This window comes from Paralichthys olivaceus, chromosome 21, assembly GCF_024713975.1.
Source record: "Paralichthys olivaceus isolate ysfri-2021 chromosome 21, ASM2471397v2, whole genome shotgun sequence".
NCBI lineage: Eukaryota > Metazoa > Chordata > Actinopteri > Pleuronectiformes > Paralichthyidae > Paralichthys > Paralichthys olivaceus.
In genome coordinates, this window is record NC_091113.1 from 3,753,199 (window position 1) to 3,780,071 (window position 26,873).

General features: G+C 44.8%; 1 protein-coding gene across 1 annotated transcript in view; it reads left to right on the forward strand.

The window, feature by feature from the left end:
- Positions 1–26,873, forward strand: part of sdk2b (sidekick cell adhesion molecule 2b) — a 225,367-nt gene that overhangs the window by 148,371 nt on the left and 50,123 nt on the right. The window contains 3 exon segments of the mRNA XM_069517620.1: positions 6,269–6,428; positions 17,477–17,583; positions 19,820–19,967. Of these exon segments, the coding sequence (XP_069373721.1) occupies positions 6,269–6,428; positions 17,477–17,583; positions 19,820–19,967 (415 nt within the window).

Genomic DNA, 26,873 nt, shown 5'->3' on the forward strand with positions numbered 1-26,873 from the left:
ATATTCCTCTGCGGCTCCCCAACTTTCCAGCTTGTCATCGCTTCAAAGCAAAGTACTTCCAACACCTCATCACGCTGCAGATTTCTCAGGAGTCGTTTCTCCTCCTCTTTATTCTTCAAACAGTGTTGACATAAACACATCTCATATTTTAAAAAGGGAAAAGTAAAGATTAAAGAATGAGGGGGAATCAAATCCCATGTGAAGCAGTATTCAATCTGTCAGATTTATCTTGTGACCACTCTCGGGTCCTGGCCGCCAGGTTGGGAACCACCCTCCTGGAACGACTAGAATGAATGAAGCAATAACGCCATGAAAACATCAAATCTAATGTATGCTAGACATGGCATGCCGGACTCGGAGATTACCGACCTCAGTTTTGCAAAATGATTAAAGAGAACACGATAAATGAGTAAATAAACATGGCTGATGATGAACTCGTGTCCTTGGCTGGGTCTCCCGGACAGTGCAGGGGTCTCTGGACCTGCAGTGCTGGAGGACTGCCAGCTGAAGTGATGCCGTGAGAGGAGAGCAGAGCAGCGAGAGTGGAGATTAGTGGCCTGCAGCGTGGTCTCATGGGAAATGCAGTGCTACAGGCGAGGAGGAGGAGGAGGAGGAGGAGGAGGAGGAGGAGGAGGAGGAAGGCGTCTCTGAGCCATGAATGGAACAAAAAGGGCCGACAGTGATATTGTGCAGACGTGCCAGCAGCTGTGAGCCCGGGTGATGTTTGTGCACATGTATGTATGAAGGCGTGTGTGTGTGAGTGAACCACTGATTGCTTCAGTATAATCTTCAGAGTGTGTGTGTGTGTGTGTGTGAGAGAGTGCGTGCATGTCTATTTATGACGCAGCGAGGACATTTTGGAAGGTCCTAACAAATTCAAAGAGCTGTTCGAGGGTTAAGACTTGGTTTTAGAGTAAGAAGTGTGTGTGTGTGTGTGTGTGTGTGTGTGGACAGAGGCAAGTTGATATCAGCAGCTGGCCTTGGTTTGAGTGTCTCCAAGGGATGAGTAAAATATCATTCACACACACACACACACACACACACACTGAAACAACATTCTCACCCACAAGATATTTTATGCTGACATTCATTCACTGGCAAATTCTGACACAGACTCACACACAGCGAGAGGGCCACACCACAGTGTGCTAAATAAAGACAGACAGTGGAGCAGATTTTCACACCCAGCGGGACCATTAGCTGCTCAGTTAGACCACCAGCAAACCTCAATCCTCATCAGCATCACAGACACACACATCCGCACACCTGCCATCAAAGACTGACACACACACACACACACACATATAAATGGACCAACCGCACACATGCAGGAGTCTGCATACACATTAACACTCATCTGCAGCCTCACACACATTCATTACACATTAGTAATTAATGGTCTGTTGGCTGTGTGTGTGTGTGTGTGTGTGTGTGTGTGTGTGTGTGTGTGATGGGCCCCCAGGCGGCAGCTGAAATATGTATGCTGTGTCCGGGAGCACCAGGCCCCTGAGGATTGAGGTAGGAGGGAGGTTGCTACTCATGGCTGCCACTGCAGCACCGCGGCCTTCTGGGAACAGAGAAGTAGCCCCCGTGTGCATCGACAGCCCGACTTCTCTGTGAAAACTCAGTGGTGTGTTCTGAACCCGACGCTCTGAAGCTCCTGAAAGGTGTTGTCTCCACTGAGCCGAGCGAGCTCTCAGAGACACAGAGGAACAGGCGGTGTCCTGGAAAGAGGAAGTTTCACAGACAATGGACGAGACGTAGAAAGGGATTGAACAAACAAGATTAACTCGACACATCCAGGTGATGATTTCACTCAAAGTGGTTTTATCCCATCTGGGGAGAACGGGGACGCTCCTGAGTGCAGCAGAAAAACCACCTTTGTCTGAGATCACGGACACAAAAGTGCATTGAGATCAAATGAAAAGTTGGAACTCAACATATAGAAATATAATATAATTTAGAGATGATTCTTAATGGTTCAGTTTCGCCGTTTCCCTTTTTCTTTTAGATATTGCCTTTATTGATTGGACAGTACGAGCATGTGGTAGAGACAATGAAGGAAGACGCGCAGCAAAAGTTGAAATCGAACCCACGGCTTCTGGAACAACTTCAGCCTCTATTTTCTGCTTATGTTCTTTTTCGTATTAATCTTCTTCGTGTACTTTTTAAAAAAACGTTGACCCAGAGAAGCCTGGTGACCAATTCTGATAAGGAGAATTAAAAAGGTTGTTCTTATATTACTCTTATGTTTTGTGGGGGAATAAGAGATTTGTCTCATACAAAGTAGCTCTTGTTATTTTCAAAAATGAAATCCTCAAGTTCTTTTCAATTATAAATTTCCACCTCGGGGCAGGAAATTGTACCTGGCACTGTTCTCATTAATGAGGAAGCTGATTTAATTGACTGTGTGCTGCAGACTGGGCTGTGAGAGTCCGTCTGACACACTAACCCGCATGTACACACACACACACAAACACACACACACACACACACGTCCCAGCTTTGAGTCAAGCTGGGCTGCGTCTCCGGGGAGCGTCCGCTGGCGTGAGCTATGCTGTATGCAAACGAGGAGCCTCTATCACATAATAATTGCACCGTATTGCACGGGAAAAAGCCGACCGCGTTTACAGGTTGGGTTTGGTCTGTGGGTGCGTTTGGACTCCTGTAGGTAATTGAACGCTCAATTCAGTTTATATCTAAAAGCACTTTTACCTCAGAAAAGTTTCAACTACTTCTCTTTATGAGTGGGACAGATATAAACTGTGAGAGTAAGAGAGTGGCATCAAGAGCGTGCTGCTCTGCCGAGGCCCAGCAGTTCACTTAAATTCTGCACTAAAGCCGTCATGTTTGTTTGGAGGCAATTCTGTAGCTAATAAAGATTCGTATAAAGTGTCGGTTCTCCGCTGAATTCACATTATCTCAGGTTTCTGGTCCTATTTGTCACCGTGCGGCAGCTGAATAAACCCCCCAAACCCCCCCCCCCCCATGCATTTAAACTCGCTAGATCTGGATATTTATTGGGATTTGCACCAAGTTGCATGTTTCTGATGTTTTGCGTCAAGATCCATCCATTTCTCCCTGGAAACTTTGTCCAGATCCAGCGAAAAAAGATTCAGTGAAATCCTCCTGACACACAAACAAGCAGGTGTAAAAACACGAGCTCCTCCTCGGGGAACAAAATAAAGTTTCAGGATTTTATTTTACAGAACAGATTATTGTGATTGTTATATTTGTGCAGAATGAAATGCAGCTCCACAGTGTTCGGCACGTAGCTCGTTACTCCATCTCAACTTTTTTATTGGTTGCATTATTTTTGCAGGCTGTATTTTCTGTCTGTATGATTAATTGATTAAGGGCGGGATAATTGACATATGGGTCGTCCATGAAATTAATTAGTAGCCGCAGCCCTAAGCCCTTAAGTCAGCACATGTGCCGACGGTGTTTGTTTCCCACTGCGTGTGCTGATTCCACAGTTAGATACCACTGATGAGCTCTCATGGACTTCCTAATGAGAGGCACTGCTGCAGATACTCATCACTGATCAATGTTGTCTTTGGCCTCACACCTTCCTGTGGGTGAACGAGTGTCTGTGTGGGGGGGTGAGACCATATGCACGCTTGAATTTTTTTTTTTTAATTTGGCACATCCCCTCTTCCCCTCCCATCGCCGCCTGTCTCCTCTTCTTCCCTCGTCTTCTGCTTCCCACCTCATTCTCTTTTATCTCCCCATCGCAGATGAAAGCAAAGCGCACATCGCCAGGGAACAATTAGTCTCGGCCATCTCAAATCACTATTGAACATCTCAATCTCCCTCCATTTTGCAGCCTATCTATTTCCAGGCATCGCATTAACCCACATTGCTTTGGGAGACGTCCAGGCACTCCAACTCTTTAAGGCAGCTCAGTGTCTATTTTACATTTTATCTCCGGTTTGCATCTGTTAAGCTCCATATCCGCCATGCTGCTCTGTCTTATATCACTTTAGCTCATTTTCCTCTGATATCACTTCGCCAAAGTTGTGCTCTTCCTTCTGGATCGTTGTGTATTTGTTGACGTCTTCTTGACGTTTTAAAGAGTTTGTCTTTCACATCATGAAGAAAACAGCAGATTGACCGGGTCAGACACGTTCATGACAACAGAATCATTTCCAAATTTTTCAGCCAAGTGTTAGTGCCAAGCTCGACCCTGAAACTTGTTTGAGAATTTCAGATATCAGTCCTTTTCACCAAAAGCTTTTGAGTCGTCATTCCAACAAAACATCTTTGTCAGCCTCTTCTCAGTCGTATTTGTTTTCACTCTAAGATATTTGGATTTTTCCAGTTTTGTGTCCGTGATGTATTCACTTGTATTCTCACGTGGGCTCACTCTGATATTTTCTGGACATTTTACTTTGGGGCTGGCAGGGAAAAGTTCCAGAAAATGTCCGGAGCAACTGACTCAGACACAGATCTACAAAGATCTAGAAACATATCCGGTCTCTTGTCTGAAAGCAGCTTTGATGTCGGACTGGCTGAGTTAACACACAACCGTCAGGATCATTAGGAGCAGGATTTTGAACTTGAAGACACAAGATAGTTATTTGAGTCGAATCTGATGGATCAATACTTCAGTGGTGCTTTGGCGCTTCAACCGAGTCTCCTCCGTCTTTTTATATTTGGTTATAAATATTTATCCGTGCGGACCGACCGGCCTACGGGCTGGCACTGGGCTCAGGTTAACAAAAGTCAGAAGTCAGCCAAGTTCATAAATATGCAACACGGAGGTGCTGGAACTTATGAATATTTATTCTTGACTTGTTGAGATGTGTCATTCACTTTTGAACTGTGAACAACTGTTTGCAAACTGTCTTTGTCTCTTAAATTTTCATCACATTGTCTCTTCACATCTGCGGCAATTTGTCACCTTGGAATTCTTCTTCTATCGTAAAAACTAAAATGTTTCTTCCTACAAATTTGTCCGAATACGTTCCTGGGTTCAACTTTGAATATAAGATAAAAACATAGTAATGTGGGCCCATCAATATTTCCAAATGTAGACCTGGAGCCATGTTTGTCTAACTCCATTATGAGATACTGTACCTTCCACTTAAATATCCTTAAATCCTTAAATATCACATTTGATCTCTCGCTCTCTGTTTTACTCTCTTCTTCGCTCTTCTGTTTCTACCTCCGGTGGATTTGTTGAGCCGAAATGCAAGAACTAAATATCAGCACTATAGATCATTTTGACAGTTTAATTTCAATGCCTGATTATCAGTCAATTTGATAATTATATTGTCCAACCATCCAATTAATGTGTTCTATATTTACAATGATCATCAAGTAAGCTCTCCATCTTTGCATCATTTATCAAGGGTGAGATATTAGAAGCACGAGGGACCTTGACAGTTTGTGTTCGAGGCGCCTTGATTGAGATATAAAGCTCAAGATGGGTCTGGTGGCACGTTCGCCGCGTGCGTTACCCAGTGGAGACGCTGTCGCTGGTCTTCAATCCGTTCCTTCACACTCTGCGGAGCGTGTTCCAGAAACACTAAGGGAGCAAAAGACGGAGCAGAGGCGAACGAATGATGAAAGGATTTCATGCCTCCTCCTCCTCGTCTTCACTGCTCCCCTGTCTGCTCTGTCTGGCTGGGAGGAGAGTGCCACGCTGTGCCAGTGAGTTACTGACACATAAATACACAGAGCAGGGGACGCAGGACTCATCATTCATGACTTGACGCCTCTGCTTCCTCTTCCTCAGTCAGCCACACATTCACCGCAACACTGGCACTCGTGAGGTTCGGTGGCTGCGAACGGGACACGTTCAGATGGGGTTTTCCATCTGGAGTGCGGCGGCTTGTTGTTTAAACGCCGGCGGTAATCAAATACACCGGAGTTTGCTTTGTCTCAGATACGATCGTAGCATCTGACCAATCTGCTCTGCTACCATCGGATAGATGTAACCATTAAACGCAGCCGCCTCCCGCTCCAACGCTTTTCAGGAGTGCGATGTTTGCTCGTCTGCGCACGATGAAAGTTGGGTTCACATGAAGTAAATTAGCTTTTTTCTCTCTTATCCTTAAAGCTTACACTTTCTCCCCCCCCCCCCCCATCATTCTTTTGTCTGTGTTTTCATATGCTCTTTTCTTGCCTGTGGGTTCCGGGATGTGTGTGGGATTTGGGAGTAGGTGTGCTTTTGAGGTATTTTGTTGGTTCAACAGCAAAGTCTTATGGGGGGGAAAAAAAGAATAAATCCTCAAATGCAAACCCTGTTGTTTGTTCTTCGCAGATGACGTGCCTCCATATTTCAAGACGGAGCCGGTGCGTAGTCAGCTCCATCTGGAACGCAACAGGCTGGTGCTGACCTGCATGGCCGAGGGCAGCTGGCCACTCGAGTTCAAATGGATCCACAACAGCACAGAATTAACTCGCTTCTCACTGGAGTACAGGTGAATTCAAACTGGATAGAAATGAGAGATGTGATGTGTTGCTGAATGAAAGACGGATCAATAACTAAACCAAAAGTACTGCACGTATTTGCCAAGGCCGATCAGTCGTACACACGAGTGTCCAAGTTCTTCTGAAAGAGAGAACAGAAGGTGGTGTGATAACCGAGATGATCGACGTCAACAGATGAAGAAATTAATAAATTAATGTCAACAAAGATTCGACCTGCCTCACACATCCGAACCAAAAACTAATTTTCCAACAAATAAACAGATAAAATGATGATATTTTACATCCAAAAGGTCAAAGGTCATTTTCACCTTGCACCATAATTCAGGGACAGAACGAGCATTTGAAACCATATTTCCCGACATCATTTTTTATATGTTTTGATAAAATCCGAGACGTGTGAAATTGAAGCTCAAATCCATTTTTCACCTCAACCAATCCTGTAGTTATTGCTCTCGGTGGCTGCAGAGCCGCATCGTATTTTGTTCGTGCATTTTATTTAACACAGCAGCGGTGTCATTTTGGAGTAGCTTATGAAATAAAGAAATGGCTCTTGCTGTTTTGCTTTTTCTTTGCCTCCACCTTTCCCCTGGTGGCTCTGTGACCTCCATCAGACGCTCTAGGGAGGCAGCGAACAGGCGAAAGTCGTGAATGCGGGTTAGGGCCGGAGATAAACCGTCTTTAATGGTAACTGAAAGATCCTAATCGAGTGGCAAACATTGCCGTTATCTCGGAGTGCAGCGAGTCTGCACCGAGTGTTTCTGTGCTCGTGTGTGTGTGTGTGTGTGTGTGTGTGTGTGTGTAGACGGAGGTGTAAATGAAGCTCTGGAGGATCGAGAGAAAGTTCCTCGACACACACTTTGCTGATCTTAGCTGAACAGTTGTGTGAGGAAGAGAGAGAGAGTGTGTGTGTGTGTGTGTGAAAACAACAGAGGGCCATCGTACGAGGAATATCGGCCCCGTTGATGCAGCGCGGCCTTTTCTTCTGACCGTCTCTGGAGGCAGATAAGATCAGAGCGAGGCGAGGAAGGGCAGAAGTGACACACAGATGCCGGAACAATTGATCAGAACGGACTGTACTTGAGAATAACAGTGTGTGTTATAGCCTCTGGGCCCCTTTGACTTTACTATAGGGTGAGTGATAGAATGGGTGATTAAACAAGTAGTCAGGCACCAAGCTACCTAGTATCCTCTGTGTGTGTGTCTGTGTGTGTGTGTGTGTGTGTGTGTGTGTGTGTGTGTGCAGTATAGTTTCCTCAAAATGATTATTAGTGACAAGGATCCCCACAGTGCACAATATGTGTGTAATACAACACATTGAGGATATTGATCATTGACTATTGTTCAACTATTGGCTTCACTTTCCTGACGCATTGTCTATGTCACTTTTTAAATAAAGTTCATGGAGCTGCTGTGATAGAGCGATGTCAGGGAATCCTTGGTCGGTGAAACTCCTCCTGCACCAGAGACATGAACACCAACAAACAAGGCGATAACAGTTCCCCCCCGAATCCCAAATAACATCAGATCAGACTCTCTCTCTCTCTGTGTGTGTGTGTGTGTGTGTGTGTGTGTGTGTGTGTGTGTGTGTGTGTGAGTGAGCATACACTCTTCCTCACTCTTGCAGTCGGCCCCTCTCGGTGCCAGCAGATATTTGTGCAGAGCAGACCCACATATTAATGAGGTTATGGTAGAGGTCCTCAGTGCTGAGCGCTGTTTTAAATATTGACACCATGTGACTTGACCTTGTGTCCTCTGGCAACCGATCAATACTTCAAGGTATGTGCATGAGCAGGCATTACTATTCAGCAGCTCTCTCTCTCTCTCTCTCTCGCTCTGTGTGTGTGTGTGTGTGTAAGACAGTGTCACAGTCTCAGTGAGGGGCTGTGGGCTCTGCCACTCTGGGGAGAGACCAGGCTCAGCATTGACTGCTGTCAGATAACAGCAACATCACCGACATACCATCTGGGCTCAGACCGGCCTCGCGCACCCGCGCTTGGCCCGGCCTCCTGCTTTCTTTGTTCACAAATAATCATTTAAAAGATTTATCTGCGAATTAAAATTCAACTTCATTAAGATTGAAGATTGCATCTGATACAATTAAGGATTGTTGAGGCCCTCGGCCGCGACATTATCCTGCAGACAACGTTGAGTTTGGTTGAGCTATAAATACACCATCCAGCTCCGCAGCTTCCAATCACATGACAAACAGAAACTCAGTACATGGCCCGCTCCCAGACTTTATGCTGCTGCACATTAGCTGAGTTAATTATCAATCACACCTCAAGAGTTATTTTTGTTTGTCCACCTCTTGGCCGGCGATGACATTTTTTTTCCTGTTGGGGATAAACTTTTCCCCAAAAGTCAAAAGAGGACTTCACAAAGGCAGGAAAAAAAAAAATAAAAAAAAACCTAAAGTGGACGTAATCTAATCAGCAGTCACTCACCGAACAAAATGAAATGGCATTATGGAGACGGCAATATGGAGACGGCATGACAGCGCCGGCGTCACGACAGCGCCGGCGTCACAAGCTCATTCTGATTGACTTATCATCTCCGTCCCTTGTTGTTGTCAAATTACTTTGAGGAGTGAAAATTAGTTTTTCCCTACAGTGCAGTCAGAACGAAAGAAGAGCTCTCATGGTCATCTCTGCTTTCGCAATCAGGACAGAAGAGGGAAAAAAAAAAAAAAGAGATATACATTTTGACAGCTGGCATAATGGAGTGTCACAGTGCTCTCCAGTAATGACTCGCTCACTGTGACTTGTGACGGTTGTGTAGAAAAACATGCAATCGACAGGTACATGCATCAAATAAATTGCAGTCCTATATTTTCTGAAGAGTCTCCACACCCCCGCCTCTCTTCACACTCTTTGTTCGTCCTGTCTGGTTTAATCCAGTCGTACGTGAAGTACCGCTGAGCATCCATGTATTTTTTTAAGCAGATACAATTTCATGGTGGCTCTGAACAAATTAACACAAGTTCAGTACGATATTACTGCATGTCCGGAGGGAAGAGATGGCGAGCTCGGCGTTCTAACTATATGGAGACGAAGGATGAACAGGGGAGAGTAGCTGTAGAGAGTGTGTGTGTGTGTGTGTGTGTGTGTGTGTGTGTGTGTGTGTGTGTGTGTGTGTGTGTGTGTGTGTCTCTATGAACTATTCTGATGATGAGATTCACACCTTTCTGGTGTTCTGTTAATTGCTTCCAACTATTGCCACGTAATCCCGGCAAGAATAGAAACTAAATGACATTGAAAACCAAAACTTTATCGTCGCTCAGGTGTCATGAACACTTATTTGTCATAAACAATCTCAAACAACAAACTGGGAGGACGCTCTGAGCCACTCTGGGCTTTTTTTGCAGCCTGCTTTCCTGTAAGCCGTAAAGTTTTCACCATCCACAGAGACAGTCAGACCTTATGGTCAGACCCGTAACTCGGGATCTGTTGGGCGCACAGTCATCAACCAATCATCAACAAGGGCCAGGTTGCATGCATGGGAAAGAAATGGGATAAGGAATTAAGCATTGCATAAGATTTTGGAATTCAGATTTCCATTCACTTACTTTATTTCTGATTTTCCGTGTTCAAGCCTCCCTGTGGATTCAGATCGGCATCATTCTGCACATCTCACAAATCCATGCATTGCTCTTCCTGCTGCTCACTTCCACTCACACATTATAAGTTTAATTAAATCCACATGATTCTGTTTGTGACACCCCTTATCTAATTAATCTATACCACAGCTAATATCCACTGTTCAAGTCCCTGCGATGAGGCTGTGATTGAAAATATTTAATGAAAATATAAGTTAAACAAGTAGAGTCGTTCCACTGGATGAATTGACTGTGTCCCTGAAAAACCTGCCAGGTAATAAATTCATGCTCCAGAATGTTCTTTGAAAGAGAAAAGATTTGTAGATTAAAACCAGGAGATAACAGAGTTTACGATCTGAAAGCAACAGAGGACGAGCTGGTTGTTAGTAACTCTCCACCGTGTTGGCTCTAAAGAGATTAGCAATATTCGAAAGAGTAACGTTGACGTACAATTAAAGACTACTCTCGTGCACTTGGGTCAGCTTGTCGTTGACTTGGACAGAGCCAGCCAGGCAGCATCCCCCTCTCCCTCTCCCTCTCTCCCTCTCCCTCTATCTCTCTCGCGCTCGCTCTCTCTCGCTCTCTCACTCTTTCTCTGGATGACCTTAATGGATTCCTATCTGTAACTAAAAATGTCCATTCTCTATCTTTCTGGCATTCTCCTCCACAGCCCCCAGATACAATAGATTTTTTTAACCTTCTCTCCACCCCCCCCACCCCCCTGCCATCGCTCACTTCTTGTTTTCTACGGTGGAGTGGAGTGGAGTGAGTCAGAAAGCGCAAGCGAGAGAGAAAGACACGGTTTATTAAGTACATGTGTGTTTGTGTGTGTGCATGGATGAGCCTCGGTATCTTTGTGGTTGTCGCCATTCGCGGCTGCTTTGTTCTAACGGACGTTCCACAACCAGCGTCGTGAAAAAGTTGTGTTGAGGCACAAGGTTGTTTGAGTGCATTAAAACACTTCCTCTCCAACACCATGAATACTTGAAATGTGATCCTCGTGACAGTGTTAACACAGCATACGATAGAAACGGGCTGCTGAGGTTCCCAAACGTTTAGCGCTGACCTACATTCACAGGGTTCTTGCAGGAGTGTTAGCGTCTGCAGGATTCTCTCTGATTCACACAGACCCACACACTGTTTCAGAAAGAAAAGGAACGGCTGCTGGTGTTGCATCATGAAGTGAATTCAATACATCACCTGTGTTGCAGAATGGATAGAGAAGCGCTGTAGTGAATTCTTCAGTCTCCGCAGGCATCTGATTAGTGATCATCTGGGACGTGAAATTAGAGCAAGAAAAGTTCAATGAAGTCATTCACACCCAATTCTGGCTGATCATCGCCTGATTTAATTAAACACTCACAAAACACAGTTGGTGTCTGGTTTCAAACATCAAACTGCTTCTGCTGCCTCTCGCTCTAAAAAAATTCTGTTAAGGTGCCAACACAATATCTGCATCGCCCAGAAATTTTTTATTTACTCCAGAAATTCATAAAGTGCATATTCTGTGCAGAAAAAAAACAAGAATACTTTGTTAATTATCATTACGATTGATATTAAATCAGTAAAAATGGCTTTTCTACCTTTCTGATCGGTCAGATATAGTCGTGCATAGCAAGTAAAACACAACACAAACATCATTTCCATTTGTGAAGACCAAATGTGTTGTTCTAATCGGTGGAAACAACACAACAGTGTCCAGTAGAATCCAAACAGTACAGACTGGGTCTAAAAGTTTAAAAGGGTTTGGGAAAGATGGTCTTTGTTAAACCTGGAAAATTGTGAAGTTTGAGACAAACAAATTCCAACTGTGTCAAAAATAATGGCGACAGTTAAAAGGAAGAAGAGAGTCTAAAGAGACGCTGTATAGATTTCAAAAATCAAAACAAACAAACTTTAGCTTTAACTTGGAAGGCATGAGCAGGCAGTGTGTAGATGTTCGATACCCAGCTGTGCAATAAGTGGCTCCAGTGGCATCGCAAGCTCAAAGTGCTGTATCAACTACCCTGGGCTTCATCCAAGCAGATGCACAGACTGCTGTTTGGCACGTATTGATACAACAGACATCTGCGACTGTATTTTCGGTCAACTCGTTTAAAGCAGTATATGAAACAACACTGAACCACCGGCGGCCATCAGAGACTCGTCACTTCTGCAACTCTGGGGCCGAGGGCTTTCTGCAGGAATCATAGCCGGCGAAGAGCAGAGAGAAAATAATAACAAAGCAGACAAATCAATATATATGAAACGGATTGACAACATACAGTTGGCAGCGGTCGGTGTAAATTGTCTGCATCAGAGAGTTGTCCATCTGTTTCATCCTCACAGAACCTGCGGGGGCCGTCCCTGCAGACGAGTGTCCCACTATTGATTTCCAGTATAGCTTAAGCCAGAAGTCCCCATTACCTGTCATGTACAAGACAGAACAAGATCGGAATGAAGAGTCCCATCTTGCAGAATTCAGATGACATCACAACGCGTGATTCAATACACTTTCAAATGACGCCTTGTCAAATTAAACAGTGCATTATCGATTCTCCTTGAAAAATGAAGAGAGGCTTTCAGAGACGTCTGCTATAGTTCGGTGAAGAACTGGAAACATGGACGTTCGATTTATTTTTTTTCTCCCGTCTATGTATTCGTCACACTGTAGCGTTTCACTTGGCTCGTTGCTTTGCGTGATGGATATTTCAAGTCGCGATAATACACATCAGCCTATTACAGTAATTACGCACATCAATCCATCACGATCCATAAAATAAAAAAAGTAATTGGGCTGTCGGACGTAATCATTTGCCACCGCTGCTGCTTTTGTTTATAAGGCGCTGGATGTATTACAAGTGTACCACAATGCCACGGGTGTACTCATTAACAAAAGTACAGTGACATCAAACCGTTAAAAGAGGGCGATGACCTTTTCACAAACTCCAAACAATAACACAGGAAACAACAGCGTCGTCACAAGTGAGCCGTGCTTGTCTGCCTTTGTTAGGAGCCTTAAAATTACCGTTGCGTGGCGAGGTGAGCTGCAGAAGACACGCTTTTAGATCAAAGTGGTGGCTGCGGAAAAAATCCTTAAAATGAAAGTAAATGCGTCTGGTGTCAGTTTAATGATGCTTTATATAAAGCATCACGATTTACTTCCATGCAGTCAGGGTGAAATTACGATGTGATTTCCGCTGTATAACAAGCAATTTAAGTAAGATGTTATTGGAGCCAACCTTGGCCACAGGTATGATGTTATTATAGAGATACCCACTTTAAAGTGCACCGCTGCCGTCTTCAATCAAGGATTATAGTTTTGCCGATCATCCCCGTCCGCCCCTATCATCGTTCCCTCCCTGTTTGGTCCGTTCCTCCATCATTTCCACTCCCTGTGCTTTGATCCCTCTCCAACCCACTTCATACCCAGTCCGTCTTCCTTCACGTCCCCCTATCCATCTCCCTGCCACTCCTCCATCTAATCATTTCTCCTGAGTGGGGCTAATTAAAGGGGATCTGACGGAGTGCGCTGACCACAGGAACATCAATCAATCTCTGTCCAACACAGCGAGCCCCCGCTGACTCCCCCCAACCTGCTGCCGACGTGCAGCTCCGCAAAGGTTAATTGTATTCATTATATAAGGGACAGAGCAAAAGAGGGAGACGGCGAGAGAGAGGATACTGTCCAAAGTCACCCTGAAGATTCTGCCTTGGGGTGAATTCTCATCGGGGTTAAACTTTAAGCACCGACTCCACCTGGCACCTGCGTCTCACTTAAAGTCTGAGTCTTCGCCACCCACACTCCGATGTGACGAACATTCCTAGGTCCTATCATTACTTCACCTCATCTCTTTTCCATCTCTGCATAGCACGTATACGTAATTGTATTAATTTAGTTGATGGAACATATGAAAGGAGTCACACATCATTAATGGAGCCTCCTGATTAGTTGATTAAGCCTTAACAGACTTTGGGCTAAAACTCATTAAGTCCTTTGGAGTCCAAGTGACGCTGCTGCTAATGAGGTTTGATACCGCTTCATTTTTTTTTGTTATAGATATTAAAATTCATCTAACTCACCCAACCCTTTCTTATTGTGGCACCATTGGTTAGCTGCTTTCGAAGGAGCAACTTTAAAGACAAAACCTACAGGTTACACTGACGTTATCGTCAGACTGAATCCCTGTTTCCTTGCACTTTAATGCTGGAGCCTGATGTTACATTCATGCCCATGTTCTGAGTCGCACAAGCGGTTATTTTGCTGTGTTTTGCATCAACCAATCGGTTACAAGAAATGTATCTGCCCAGAACGTAGAAACAAATTGCTCTGAGTGTCAGAGATGTGCTCGCTCGAGAGCCGCTAACTCTGTTAATCAACTGCCCAAGACTTGACTCCTTCAATTTTGGTTATTGGGAGTAGATTGTTCGAATCCTTATTCTCAATCTCATTGGAGAGCGGCAGGAAGCAGACGGAGGAAGCAGACATCAATCAAAAGCGTCCGAGGGGCACTATGTACTGTTTACCCCGACAAGGCAATGCTGCCTTATTTATTCTGTAAATGCCAATTTAAAATCACGGCTTCATGTGTTCACTCACACGCTTTCCCATAAGACTGACCGGCGGAGAACGCTGTGGTCTAATTGTTTTTCCCATCAAACACCGGCCCTGTTCTGTAACAGTCCTAACCTATAGGGTAATGAGTACACCGGATGCATATGTAAAAGAATGAGTCATCTGTTTAAGTGCGATATTACAAACCGTTTACTAGCAGGGTTAGCGACTATAACAGCAGCAAAGGAGGAAGATACATTACAAAGTCCACATGAGGAGGAAACTTTAGCACACTGGCTGCTGTTACACTCCTATGGGGACAAGGAATCTCTTTGGTCATTAGGTTGCAGGATTTATTTGGTGCCTCAGAGGTCTGGAACCAGACGACCAGCGACGGATAGATTGATGTCTCCTTCTGATGTGAGTGGCAAACAAACCAAAGTAAATAGTCCAACATGTTGAAATGTGGCTAGAAAAACCGAAACTGAGCCAAACAACAAATCCAAATGTTTCCATACAGAGCATGTGGGGTAAGTGAATGGTTTAATGGTTATTTGAGTATTTAGTGGTGACACTGAACAATACCACCTTCAAAATCACACAATAGTCATGTATATATATATATATATATTTATATTTGTACATGTATTAAATATTTAAGAAATGGTGTAACATTACTCTGCACATCCCTGAGGGCATGTAGACGACTGCTCCCACTTAAAAGCAGGATTTTTGTTAACTTCATCAAAATCAGGAGGACTTCAAAGGGACTTCTGCTTCTCTGTGGACAGGTTTGTTAAAATATTTAGATTTGGTATTAGGTTTCACTCTGTAAAATATGTGTTTGGTTAGCTAATTTTACTCCGTCATAGAAAATATCATTTCCCCTTCGCTTCTTCTCTCTTTACCCTTTGGCAGTTTGTGAAAGTGTGTGCCTGCTTCTTTTTAAAGCTGTTTTCATACATTTGTAGTGAACTGCGGAGCTGTCAAGGGGAGCAGTGTTTTACACTGCATCATATACTACTATCACTGCGTATTTCAGAGGAACATTTCTTATGATGGCTCCCGTTATGTGACTGCCTAGTATTAAATTTCTGCTTTATATTTTGCCCGTTCTCACAAACAGCATGTTGAAAGCCCCTCTGAATTCTTGAATTGCTCTCTTTTTCCTCCCTTTCATTCCTCTGCACACACAAAAAAACTCTTTAAACCAAAGGTCGTGTCACAAAAAACTTTTTCAAACAAGCTGTGGTTACTGTAGAAACCAGTGCATCCCAGCACCGAAGGTTACACTCAGACATTCTGCCTGGCAGAGCGCTAAACGCTCCTCCGCACATATCGTGCTGTAATGTGACAGCAAAGATTGCGAGCACACTCCTCGTGGCAACTGTTTCACCTCCCACAAGAAGTATGTATTGTGACAAGAAATGTGTTGAGCTAGTGGCTTGAATTAAACAACCCGGTGGAGGCTGATACACAACTTGTACATGTTTCCATCTAACATGTCATTAGAGACTGAGAGTGCAACCGCTTTAATTATTGGCGGCTCTGTGTATCTCCCCCTGCACCACCATTTATTGGTTATTGGAGCGCTGGTGGTGGCTGGCATGCAGCCGGGACTCACTGAAATGAATGACACAGAATCAAAGTTGTGTCCTGGTGCAACTGAGGTTGTGTTTTACAGATGTACCCTGGTGTATAAGAGATACTGATGCACACACTCCAGCAAACACTGAGCCCTAATAAGCATCTATAGGCGTCTGCTTTGAGTTTAACAGGCTGGTTGTTCATTATTGTCTGTCGGTGGAAACTACAAGCTGTTATACCTGCGAGCAAAGGTTCAGTTCCTTTGATAGAAACTAGTTTGTTTGATGTGTTGTTTTGAAACGCCTCTTAAAATCACCATGGCCCCTGCATCCCACTCCTGTAGCAGACGACTGTCTCTTTTGTGTGTCTTTGTGATCTCAATGCAACAAACGGCACAAAAAGGGGGAAAAACACCTTTTGAAATTCATTGGTAGTTTTAAACTTTTTTTTTAAACTTAAAAAATTATTGGATTTTACTACTTTAACAAGGTTTCTGCAGGGTCACATGAAATAAAATCATCTGACTTCAATCATCTGCCTTTTAGGCTATATATATATATATATATATATATATATATATATATATATATATTTGATTCTTTAAAAAAAGTATTATTTTTCATTGAATCTCTCAGTTGCAACACAAGTTTTAATTATAGGGGTTATCGGAGCATTAGCGAAATAAATGAGAGCCAACATTTGTACCATTCTCTCTTCCCACTTATCCTCTTGGCATCAGCTGTTGTCTCCAGATGTGGCTGAAGATGCTGCATACATCAAGTCGGTCCTGATGCACAGCAGCCTCATAAACTATATGTTACGCTGCCTCCAAATGGCAGGGAGGCGGTACTGCCGTCCACAGCTGGGCACTGGAATCAAGGTCACGGGGAGAGTGTGAACTGCTGGAGACGAACGGCTTCAACCTTTGTCCCGGGGGACTTTGTGTGTGTGTGTGTTTGCATAGAGGACATTTTAAACATGTTTGTTGTCTGTGCCTGTCTACATAAGTGTGTGTGTGTGTGTGTGTGTGTGTGTCTTGGGGGAGAGCTTCGCTTGTAGTAGCTGGGTTAGCCTCTCGAGCATCATTATCACTGGAATAAACAACAGCTAAGCTCCGACGTCCTCTGTGCCCTTGTTCCTCTATTAGATGGTCTTAAGTTTGCGCGTGTGCTCGGATGTCGGAGTGCGCGCACACATTTGCAAGTGCGCTCGCATAAGTACCCTTTTAATTTCTACCTTTGTCTCAATTAGTTTGTCTGTTTCTTGTGATTAAACATTATCCTCGTCTGTGTCTTGTGTGTGTGTGTGTGTGTTTATTAAAGGTACCTCATCCCATCACTGGACCGCTCGCACGCCGGCTTCTACCGCTGCATCGTCAGGAATCGGGTGGGAGCCCTTCTGCAGAGGCGCACAGAAGTACAGGTGGCCTGTAAGTATCCACAAGGGATGCAGGTGAAGCACAGATGAATGGACCAAATGGATGAATAAATGGATGGGTAGTAGAGAGAGAGAGAGAGAGAGAGTAGTGTGTGTGTGTGTGTGTGTGTGTGTGTGTGTGTGTGTGCAGAGTACTCTGTTTGGTTGCCTTTGTATCAAGGACTGACAAGGGAGGGACAGATGCTGGCGGGGTGAAAGATCTACCTGCATCTCATTCGAGGTGTTATCAACACGGGCAGCTGTTCCACTCAGCATTCTCATTAGATTGATATTGTTGCCGTGGTTGTTTCTAACTTTGCTGGGCCGTCGCTTATTTCATCCCCTCGCTCTCTCTCCCTCTCCCTCTCTCTTTTGTCAACAACATCTGTCGTTCCGGAGCGAAAATGGAGCTCAGATGCGCCGTGTGTCCTGAAAATGTCCAGCGCCGGTTTCAGGCCGTTTAGCTCCCCCATCGTGTTAACGAGCTATTACAGATGCGCCGCAGAGGTGTCTGGAGTGTTGTCACGTCGAATACACCACCACCACCACCCCCCGACCATCCTACGCCCATTATCCTGCTTTCCCTGGGTATGCCAGGTTCATTGGTTACCCCCCCTTGTTCCACCGACATGTGAGTGGATGTGACACGCGGCTGTACCTGACTGAACAATGCAGCTAGCCAGGCGTGAGAGAGAAAGTGATGTGAGGGAGACAGGGAGGATTTAAACAGTCCCACTGCTCGACTTCTTTGGTATTTGGGCAAACACACTGTTGTAGAGGCCAACGTCTTTCCCTCTGCATGTCCTCTCTCCCCCGACTCTTTGTTGCCTCCATCACACTTTCTGTTTTATGCCGTTGTTTGCGGTCTGGCCACCACTGTTTTTCCATTAATTTCGTGGCTCCTGCCCCACTGTTATTCTGTCTCGGTTTATTCCGACCTCTTCCCATTTCCATACTCCTCTTCATCCCCTTTTATCAGTCGCTCTCGAAGGGGTGTGTGGACGCTGAGGAAGGAGAACTAAGGACACCTGCAGAAGAACCGGACGAGACAGACGGGTGGGGGGGAGCGAGGGAGGATGGAGGATAGTAAAGGGAAAGATGGGGAGTTCTCTTTTGGAAGCCGCGCCATTGAGGCATCACAATTAGGATTGCGGAGGACACACCTCGGAGAAAAGGAAACATGCCGAGGCATTAGAGATTAGGGAAGGGGAGGAGGACATCACATTGCCGAAACTGCAGATCAAAGTCAGGGGATTTGCACACCTCCCAGATTTTCATTTAAGCTAAGCACCACAGCCGCACCGCAAAGCCAGATTACCTTTTTTATTCTCTTTGAAAAAGAGAAAGAGAGAGAGAGAGAGAGAGAGAGCGGTAGAGAGAGAAGATTGCTATCGATGCACAACCACTCCACCGACCATACCTTGATCTCTGCATGTTTCAAAGATATTATTTCTTAACTGCGTTAGAACCTAATTGAGTGTTTGATGTAATGGTGAAATGATTTCAGCACTTTTTCTTCATTGTTTCCACTGAATTGAAAAATCTCTCTCCCAAGGAGCTAAAAGCACAAATCTTGCTTGGTGCCTCAGCCTCATTGTCTGCGCTTTCCCTTTTTCCGACAGCGTTCGATGAAGAAAAGACTAAAGTCTGCTCGTTACCGCCGTCTCAAAAAGGTTCACAGTCAGCGTCAGCCTATACGAGTGAATCTGAGAGCTGCACGGCTGAGATCAGAAGCGAGAATCGACGTGAAGGGAAGCAAAAACTTAGATTTATTACACAAACAGGCAAAGAAGACAGTTGGGGGACGTTTCCGCAGCATTTCTCTCTGCTTTTAAGATATAATGAAGCAAACAAGGAATAAAAAACCCTCTGTTACACACAGTCACAGGAGAAGATGGAATAGCAGCAGCACTGGTCGTCCACTGTGGAGAGCACACATTTAGAGCATGATCAAGATTGATTGCCCCTCGATACTTCAGCGCTAGAGGATCCAGAATATGAATATGAGTCAATTCTGTGGAAACCATGGCAACAACACCTTGCTGTCCATCAGAGCAGCTCAATGTAAGATGGCAGATGAGAAAGCAGATGGCAAAAGCTCGGCTGGGCACCTGAAGTCAGACTCCTGACAGAACAACACAGGCGTTTTGTCTGTGACTTTGTGCAGCCCTTTTCTTTTCCTTACGCTCTGGTTTTCTGCTCATGTGTGTGTGTGTGTGTGTGTGTGCTGTTTGTTTGTCTTCCCGCAGTCATGGGCAGCTTTGAGGAAGGTGAACGCGCCCAGTCGGTGTCTCAGGGAGAGGGCGCCGTCATCACGGCACCACGCATCCGCAGCTTCCCCCAGCCACAAGTCACCTGGTTCAGAGACGGCCGAAAGATCCCGCCCAGCAGCCGCATGTGAGTCTCTTTGTCTTACTTGTGTTTGTCCTTTTGGAGAATGTACGCGTGTTTGATTCCGGGAAGTACTTGATGGTGGTTTGTTCTCTGAGGACATTGAACGCTTTAGTTTTAGAGCGTCTGATCCTGCCTGTCGTTCGTCATTCATCTTGTCAGGTTTTGAGGTAAAGGACTTTGGATTTCTTCTGCAGATCAAGGGCAAAGACCAAAGCAGTTTTGACACAGTGTGAAATGGAATCGCCACCTCTGTTCCTCATTTCCTGTCCCTCAAAAAAAAACTAAAGTGAACACTTTCACCTCAGCTCATTTGTGTCTCTGTCTCTTTCTTCATGTTCCTCCTCTCGGTCTGTCTTCACTGCTTTGGGCACAGACCACATGGACACAAACGGCCCCCGGTCCAACTCCCGGCTCATTCTCCTACAATGTCGTCACTTTCCCTCTCAAATAAAGACACAGAAATGGCCCCAAAAAAGCTAAAGGCGGTGTTTTCTGAGGTCAGCTATCAGTATTCGCCAGCCGGCAGCGATGGTGTTTGCACAACGCCATCAGTGCCCGATAAGGCTAGCGACCACTGGCGCTGCATACATCCTGAAATGGGATTGGTGTAAACAGAGAGGTTGAGCGGGAGGTGAGAGCTGTTCCTTCTGATTTGCCCCAGTTGTAGAAACATGAAAACACATTTGATCGATTTATTCAGGCTTATATATTGTGAAAAGAATACTGCATTGATTGTTTCCATGGACAGCATCATTCTGACTCTTGACCTTATTCTGCATAAGATATCATTTCAATTGAAGTTTTCATGAGTAGAATGGAACGTTACATCCTCCTGCTTGTTGATGCCCGGGGCGTGTATCATCAATTATTTGATAATTGACATATTTCATTGTCGCAGTATGAGGTGAAAACTTCAACAGGACATTATATTTTGATTAATTAGATGTATATATGGGGGGGGGGGGGGGGGGGGGGGGATGAAGAGAGAAAACCACCAAGCAATGCTATCAAAACATACAGTACATTAGCCATGAACATATTTATTCTCAGAACCACTTTACACTTTAACATCTTCTAAATATTTTATCAATCTTCAAATGGCATGAAATTATGAAATACTCTTTTAACCTTTAACTCTTGTGACGCTTTCACCACATAAACCACTGTTTACATAACGCAACCAAGGTCGGAATCCTCCACATCTTATTCCGATCGTTGCTTTTTTCCGGTTTGACGTTATTCAAGTAATCAGAAAAGACTGTTTTCGTATCAGTGTCTTATTCGTCTTAAAAGGTTTAATAAAACAGAGATATTTCGTTTTTTTTATATTACACATTCCTCCTCTTTGTCTGAACGTGTTGCCTACTTCCTACGTTACCCACAATGCAAATCGGCCACTGACGGTCCATTTGGAAATGGCCAGCAGCAGCTAACGTAGCCAAAACAGTTCAAGGTGACAGTACATCTGCATTCAGAGTGATAATGCTTCTTTCATTCATGCTTTTCATTGAGCGTGTGCTCCAGGTTTTAATCACACGATTCTTTTCCGTCTTTTTGTTGGAAACACTTCGTTTGTGTGTACCCGCCCGTAGGTTTGTTATACAGGCTTCGCCCATATCTCACCACATCTGCATTTCTGCGCAGCGGCAGGTGACCTCGCCCTCGGTCAGAGTGAATCTTTCTTATCAGCTCCTCATCATCGGTAATCATAGCCTGACCTAGAATGACAATGAGACGAGACCGGCTGAGACGCCGAGGAGCTGATGGCCGTGAGTCACCGGGTCATTTCGATTTTTCTCCTTTTTTTTTCTTTTTTTTTTTGTGGATTAAGTTTGAGAAGTCGTTGCATAAAGGGCGACGTGTCGAGGTTACTGTTGTGAAGATTTGTTGATGGTTTTGGTGAGAAGGGTCCGTTAAAAATTCTCGTAGCCTGACATTTCCCCTTGTTCAGCCCCTCCTCTCGTTCTACTTCTCATTTATTTCAGCTCTCTCTCCCTCACTCCTCTTCGTCTCTGTTGTCGTTCACCCGCTGCGGTGCGCGTCACGTCTTTCCCTCCTTGCTTCCCACCCTCTAGCTCTGAACATGCTAATTTCTGTTCTCACAACCAAGGTCACTGTGTGCAAATGAGCACCGTTGATAACAGACGGCTTTTTTCTTTTCTTTTTTCTTTTATTGAAAATCATTTAATTGAATTTGATTCGTGCCACTAGCGTTGACTCTGTTGGGGCATCAAAGTCTCACTGGTGGTGGTGGGGGGGGAGATGGAGGAGGTGCCAAAGAGATGGATCCACACAAGTTTTTTACCTTGATGGAGGCTCTTTACAAGAACTAGTCCTCTCCGGAGTCAGTTCCAGCTGTGTCGCCTCTCTAAACATCATCGCCCAGGCCTCTGTGCATAACGGTTATAGTCACTGAAAGACTGTTAATCCCATCTGGAAGGTCTGTGTGTGTCGACAGTGACCAAGTTACAAAGTGGAATGAGGAAAAAGACCATTTTCTCTTTCATTATCGTCATCTCTCTTACTTTCTTGGCTCCCCCCCCCCCCCCCGGCCTCCACTCGTTATGTGCTCTTGTGATTCTCGTCTCAGGTGTCATAACTTTAATTTTCTGGCTCTCCAGGGGTCTGTCTTGCTGCTTCTCTGTGTGCAGCTTTATCGCAGCATGGCAACAGAGGAGAGGGGGAAAAAAACAGCCAGACCCAGAATAACTGTGGTAATCACCTCCAACAATTCCAACAACTTGTAAAATTCACACTCTCCGCAGGATGTTGCACTTCAACTGCATCGTTTTTTGGTGCATTGTGATTACATTGGACTGTCAAAATCACGGGAGTTACTTTTGCAAATTGTGTCTTGCTGTAGTGGGGGGGGGGGGGGGTTGTTATTAGATATTTTTGCAGTAGAGCAGCAAATCACACCAGGATGCGACTGATTGTTTTGACTCTCTCTGCAAATACATCCCAAACATGTAATTCTAGCTGCAAACATCACGAAAACACTGGAATAAGGGTTTGATAGAATTCATTCAAATCCAAATCTGATCCGGTCACCAAATGAAAACCGTTTAAATAGAAATGCAGTTTGTCAGGGCGAAGTGTAACAGCTTTACTGATCCGATAACTTCTCATACAGCACATTGAACAAGTCCAAATTTGAATCGTTCAGTACTTTGTTTATGACCAAACACCTGCAAAACTATTGATGTCAGCATCAGTAGTTTGTTTCAGCACAAATTAGCAGATGTTATTATGCAAACACACAAAATGATAAAACTGCTGGAATCAGCACGTTGGTACCGTCAGTGTGAGGATATGCTGACATCTGCATTTCAATCAAAGCCTGAAATACTCTCGCATAAAGACTCTTATATATAACTTTGAATATTTGTCTTTAAATTGTCTCATTTAAAGAACTAAACTTTGTGGTTGTACCTTTGCTTGGAAAAAATACGAAAAACAAGAAGCGATTTTTAAAACTCATGCGTTAACAAATCCAGTTTTTCATCAACTTTCAAAGGTCTGGAATTTATTTGATTTATTCAAGGGGAACTTTTCCCTCATGGGTCAGTGAAATGTGTAAAGTCAGACGTAGAAGAGTGTGAACACAACACACCACCCAGACGCTGGATGTTGGTAAAAGCTGTTATATTTTGTGCTTCCCCGCTGCCTCTTGGCAAGGCAGCGTCTCACTCTCTGTCTCTTTGCCATGTGGCCTCTGCAGCTGTTGCTCTTGGCGTCAGCAAAGACTCCGGTGCTCTCTCTCACCCATAAACTTGCGGATTCACTTATTGCCGTGCTCCTCTCTGATGGTGCTCCTCCTGTTCTCCGTCTGGATTCAAGAAATCGCGGCCGAGCGGCTAAAATGTGCAGCGAGGCGTCGGTGCGGCTCCCTGACGATGCATCAGTTCAGCCTGAGCCCTCGTGTCTCTCTGTGTTGTGATACAGAGGCGGACACAGGGAGGAAAAACCTACTTATTTAGCACTAAAAGTCATTATTCTGCCTTTATTGAATGGGAACGCTTTTGGCCGGATCCTCTCCCCTCAGCTGGCGTGATTTGTTGTGTTATTTCGGAGACTTAATGTGGTGTATAATCAGAGGCCCTGCAGTAAACACATTTAACAGGAATTCATAGGGCAACCCTCTCACTATTTCACCTCTGACCACAACTGGCCGCCCACTACCTGGTTTTCTCCGCCGGAAACTTGCCATTGACAAGTGGGGCATGGATTTATCTGCTTTACACTGAAAACGACCTCGTCGAGGTGTCTGTTAAGACAGAACACAGAGGGGTCTGACCCGCAGGAGTCGGTGGGAGGACATTCCCTGACACACACCCATTGTAATTGCCTTGAGTAATCTGCTGTAGCTACTGATCAATTAATAGCCCCTGCCTGTGGTGCACGGGCTCTGTCAGTCTGCTATGGATTCCCCATTAGTCACGAGCGCCAGCGAATAGCCAAGCCCTTCCTCTGCATTTGCCTACGTCCAACTGCCTCCAGCATTAGTCAGGAACCCGACAAGGTGCAGGTCAAAATCTACGAGAGGCAGCTCTAACGACGTCTTTAATGACTTAATGCTTTAAATGTTTATTTTCCCAATTGCTCGCTCTATAAAACAACTTGTTTTCTTTGATTTCATAAGCGATTATACAATTAAGTCAAAGGGGAAAGCAGCTTCTCACATAAATGCACGATGGAGCAGTTAAAAGGTCCTTGACTGATCATTTATAATTGTTTTTGATGATTTCGTTTGTGCCAGACGATTCACTGATCAATAGTTTGCATGGTTTTATGTTTGATGTTGTAAACACACTTAAATATAAATCACGGCTGATCGTGAACGGCCTTGAGTTCATTGAGAAGTCAGCGTTTCACCTCGTATTTGGAACATCTTTTATTTATTTATTTGTTTTCTTAACCGAGGTTGGTTTTCTGAACACTCCAACCGACCGAGAGCAACGGGGGATTCAGAAAACGAACAGTGAGCCACAAACCTCTAGTTCATGCCCCCGGTGAGAAAACAAGTGGCTGTTTTCACGAGCAACACTCCCTCACCTCTTCTCATCTCTCGCACTCCTCCATCTCTCCATCCCCAGGAGCTGTGGCGTTTTCATCACAGCTCTATTGAGCAGTAGGGCATGCAGCCCGCCGCTTGCTCTCACTCGTCTTTTCTCTCTCCCTGGCTTTCTTTTTCGCCGTCATCTGTCTACCGGCTGGTGCTTTGACTCATACCTTAGCCAGCCATGTGAGCCGCTTGATCCCACAGACCCCTCTCTCTTTCTCCCGGGGGAAACCATCAGCCGAACCAGCGCCATTTGTCTGCACGTAATGGAGGTCTGAGGCTGTGGAGCGAGGTTAGGCCCCTCACGGTCCGGCAGAAGGGGACAGCCACTACAGATGCCAGAATACTCCCGAGTGTGTTAGTTAGAACGGGCCTGGCTCCGTGCTCTTGAGTCAGAACTCGATCAACACGATAACATACAGACTGTGGTTACACTAGACATAAATATGTGCTTCCTGTTGTGTTGAATGAAGAGTCCAGGGACTGTGTGAGTCTAATTAAAGAGAGCAACCCTGGATTATTGGTTTTCTAACTTTACTGTCATGTAATTTATTAGTAAGAATGAAAATTAGAGAAGGGAAGCATCTTGTGGCAAATGAAACATTTAAACGTCGATGTCTCTGTTTCAATCAAACGTAAACCCTCATCTTCATTAGTGATTAAAGTGCTGCGGAATCGTTACGAGGCTGCCGGTCATTGAAAACCCGCTCTTGGTGTTAAACATGAATGAAGTAATTCCGTGTGAGATGAGCGCTGATTCTTGCTGCGAGCGAAAATCTGCGGTTGCGAGTAAAAGCTGAACAGTTGGCCGAGATGTTTCTGAGCAGCTGTCCAGCCTGTCGGGCTCTCCTGTGGACCGCGGCTCGTTCTGAGGGGATCATAATGGAAAAGGAAATTGAGTCGGAATAAAAAGAGGATGTGTTCAAAGACACGGGAATAAACATAAAGCACCAGACAGAGGCGTGTTCACACATATCTGATTCCTGCAGATTTCTCACTTCTGTGGATTGATAAATCCCGTCGTTACGAGCACGCCTCCGACAGCTGCTCACAATGCCTCAGAGAGAGCGGCGAGTTGATTGAGGATGACCAAAGTGCGCTCAGACAGAATGAGATAGATAAGAATACGCGACATGCTGAAACAAGAAATTACTTCAGGAAGCTAAACTGAACAATTCCATTTCTTCTTCTACCCGAATTCTCCTCTCTCCTGATTCCTGCTCCCTCGGTATACATGCAAAGCCATTCTGGATAATTGGCTTACTTTTAATTTCTTCCTTCATCGTGTGGTCTTTGATCCCTGAGGCCTGGCGAGCACGGGGAGGTGTTAGATCTGCTGAACACGCTGCGTAACAAAGTTTTTTTTTGTGTGACCCCCACTGTAGCAACCCTGATTACAAGCTGAGGGGGAGAGAATGCTCAGCGGGGAGCCACATTAAAATCAACTGGCAGGGGGAAAAAATCCTCTTACTCTCAGAAACATTGATGAAATCAGGACTTTCTGTGGATGACGGTGAAAAATTCGGCAAAACTTAGTTCTGCATGTGTTTGGAGAGGGCTGGTGAGAGGGGTTATTATACAGGAAGGATACAGAAAAAGAACAACCTGTTAAATTACCTCTTGCAACGCACAGCGAGCAGGTCGTCTCCCAAAGGTCATTGTGAAGTTCCTACAATTTCCTAGAATTTAGCAGCACTAGACTAAAGATGTTAAGTTCTGGACTGTGTCCTCCATTTCAGAAAAAGTCCTGGGACATCACCTGAGATTCATTCCGCACTTTGGACACTTCCGTTATGCCCTCATCCCTGAAGGGATCCATAATTCATAGGCCGTGCGTCCCGGATGTC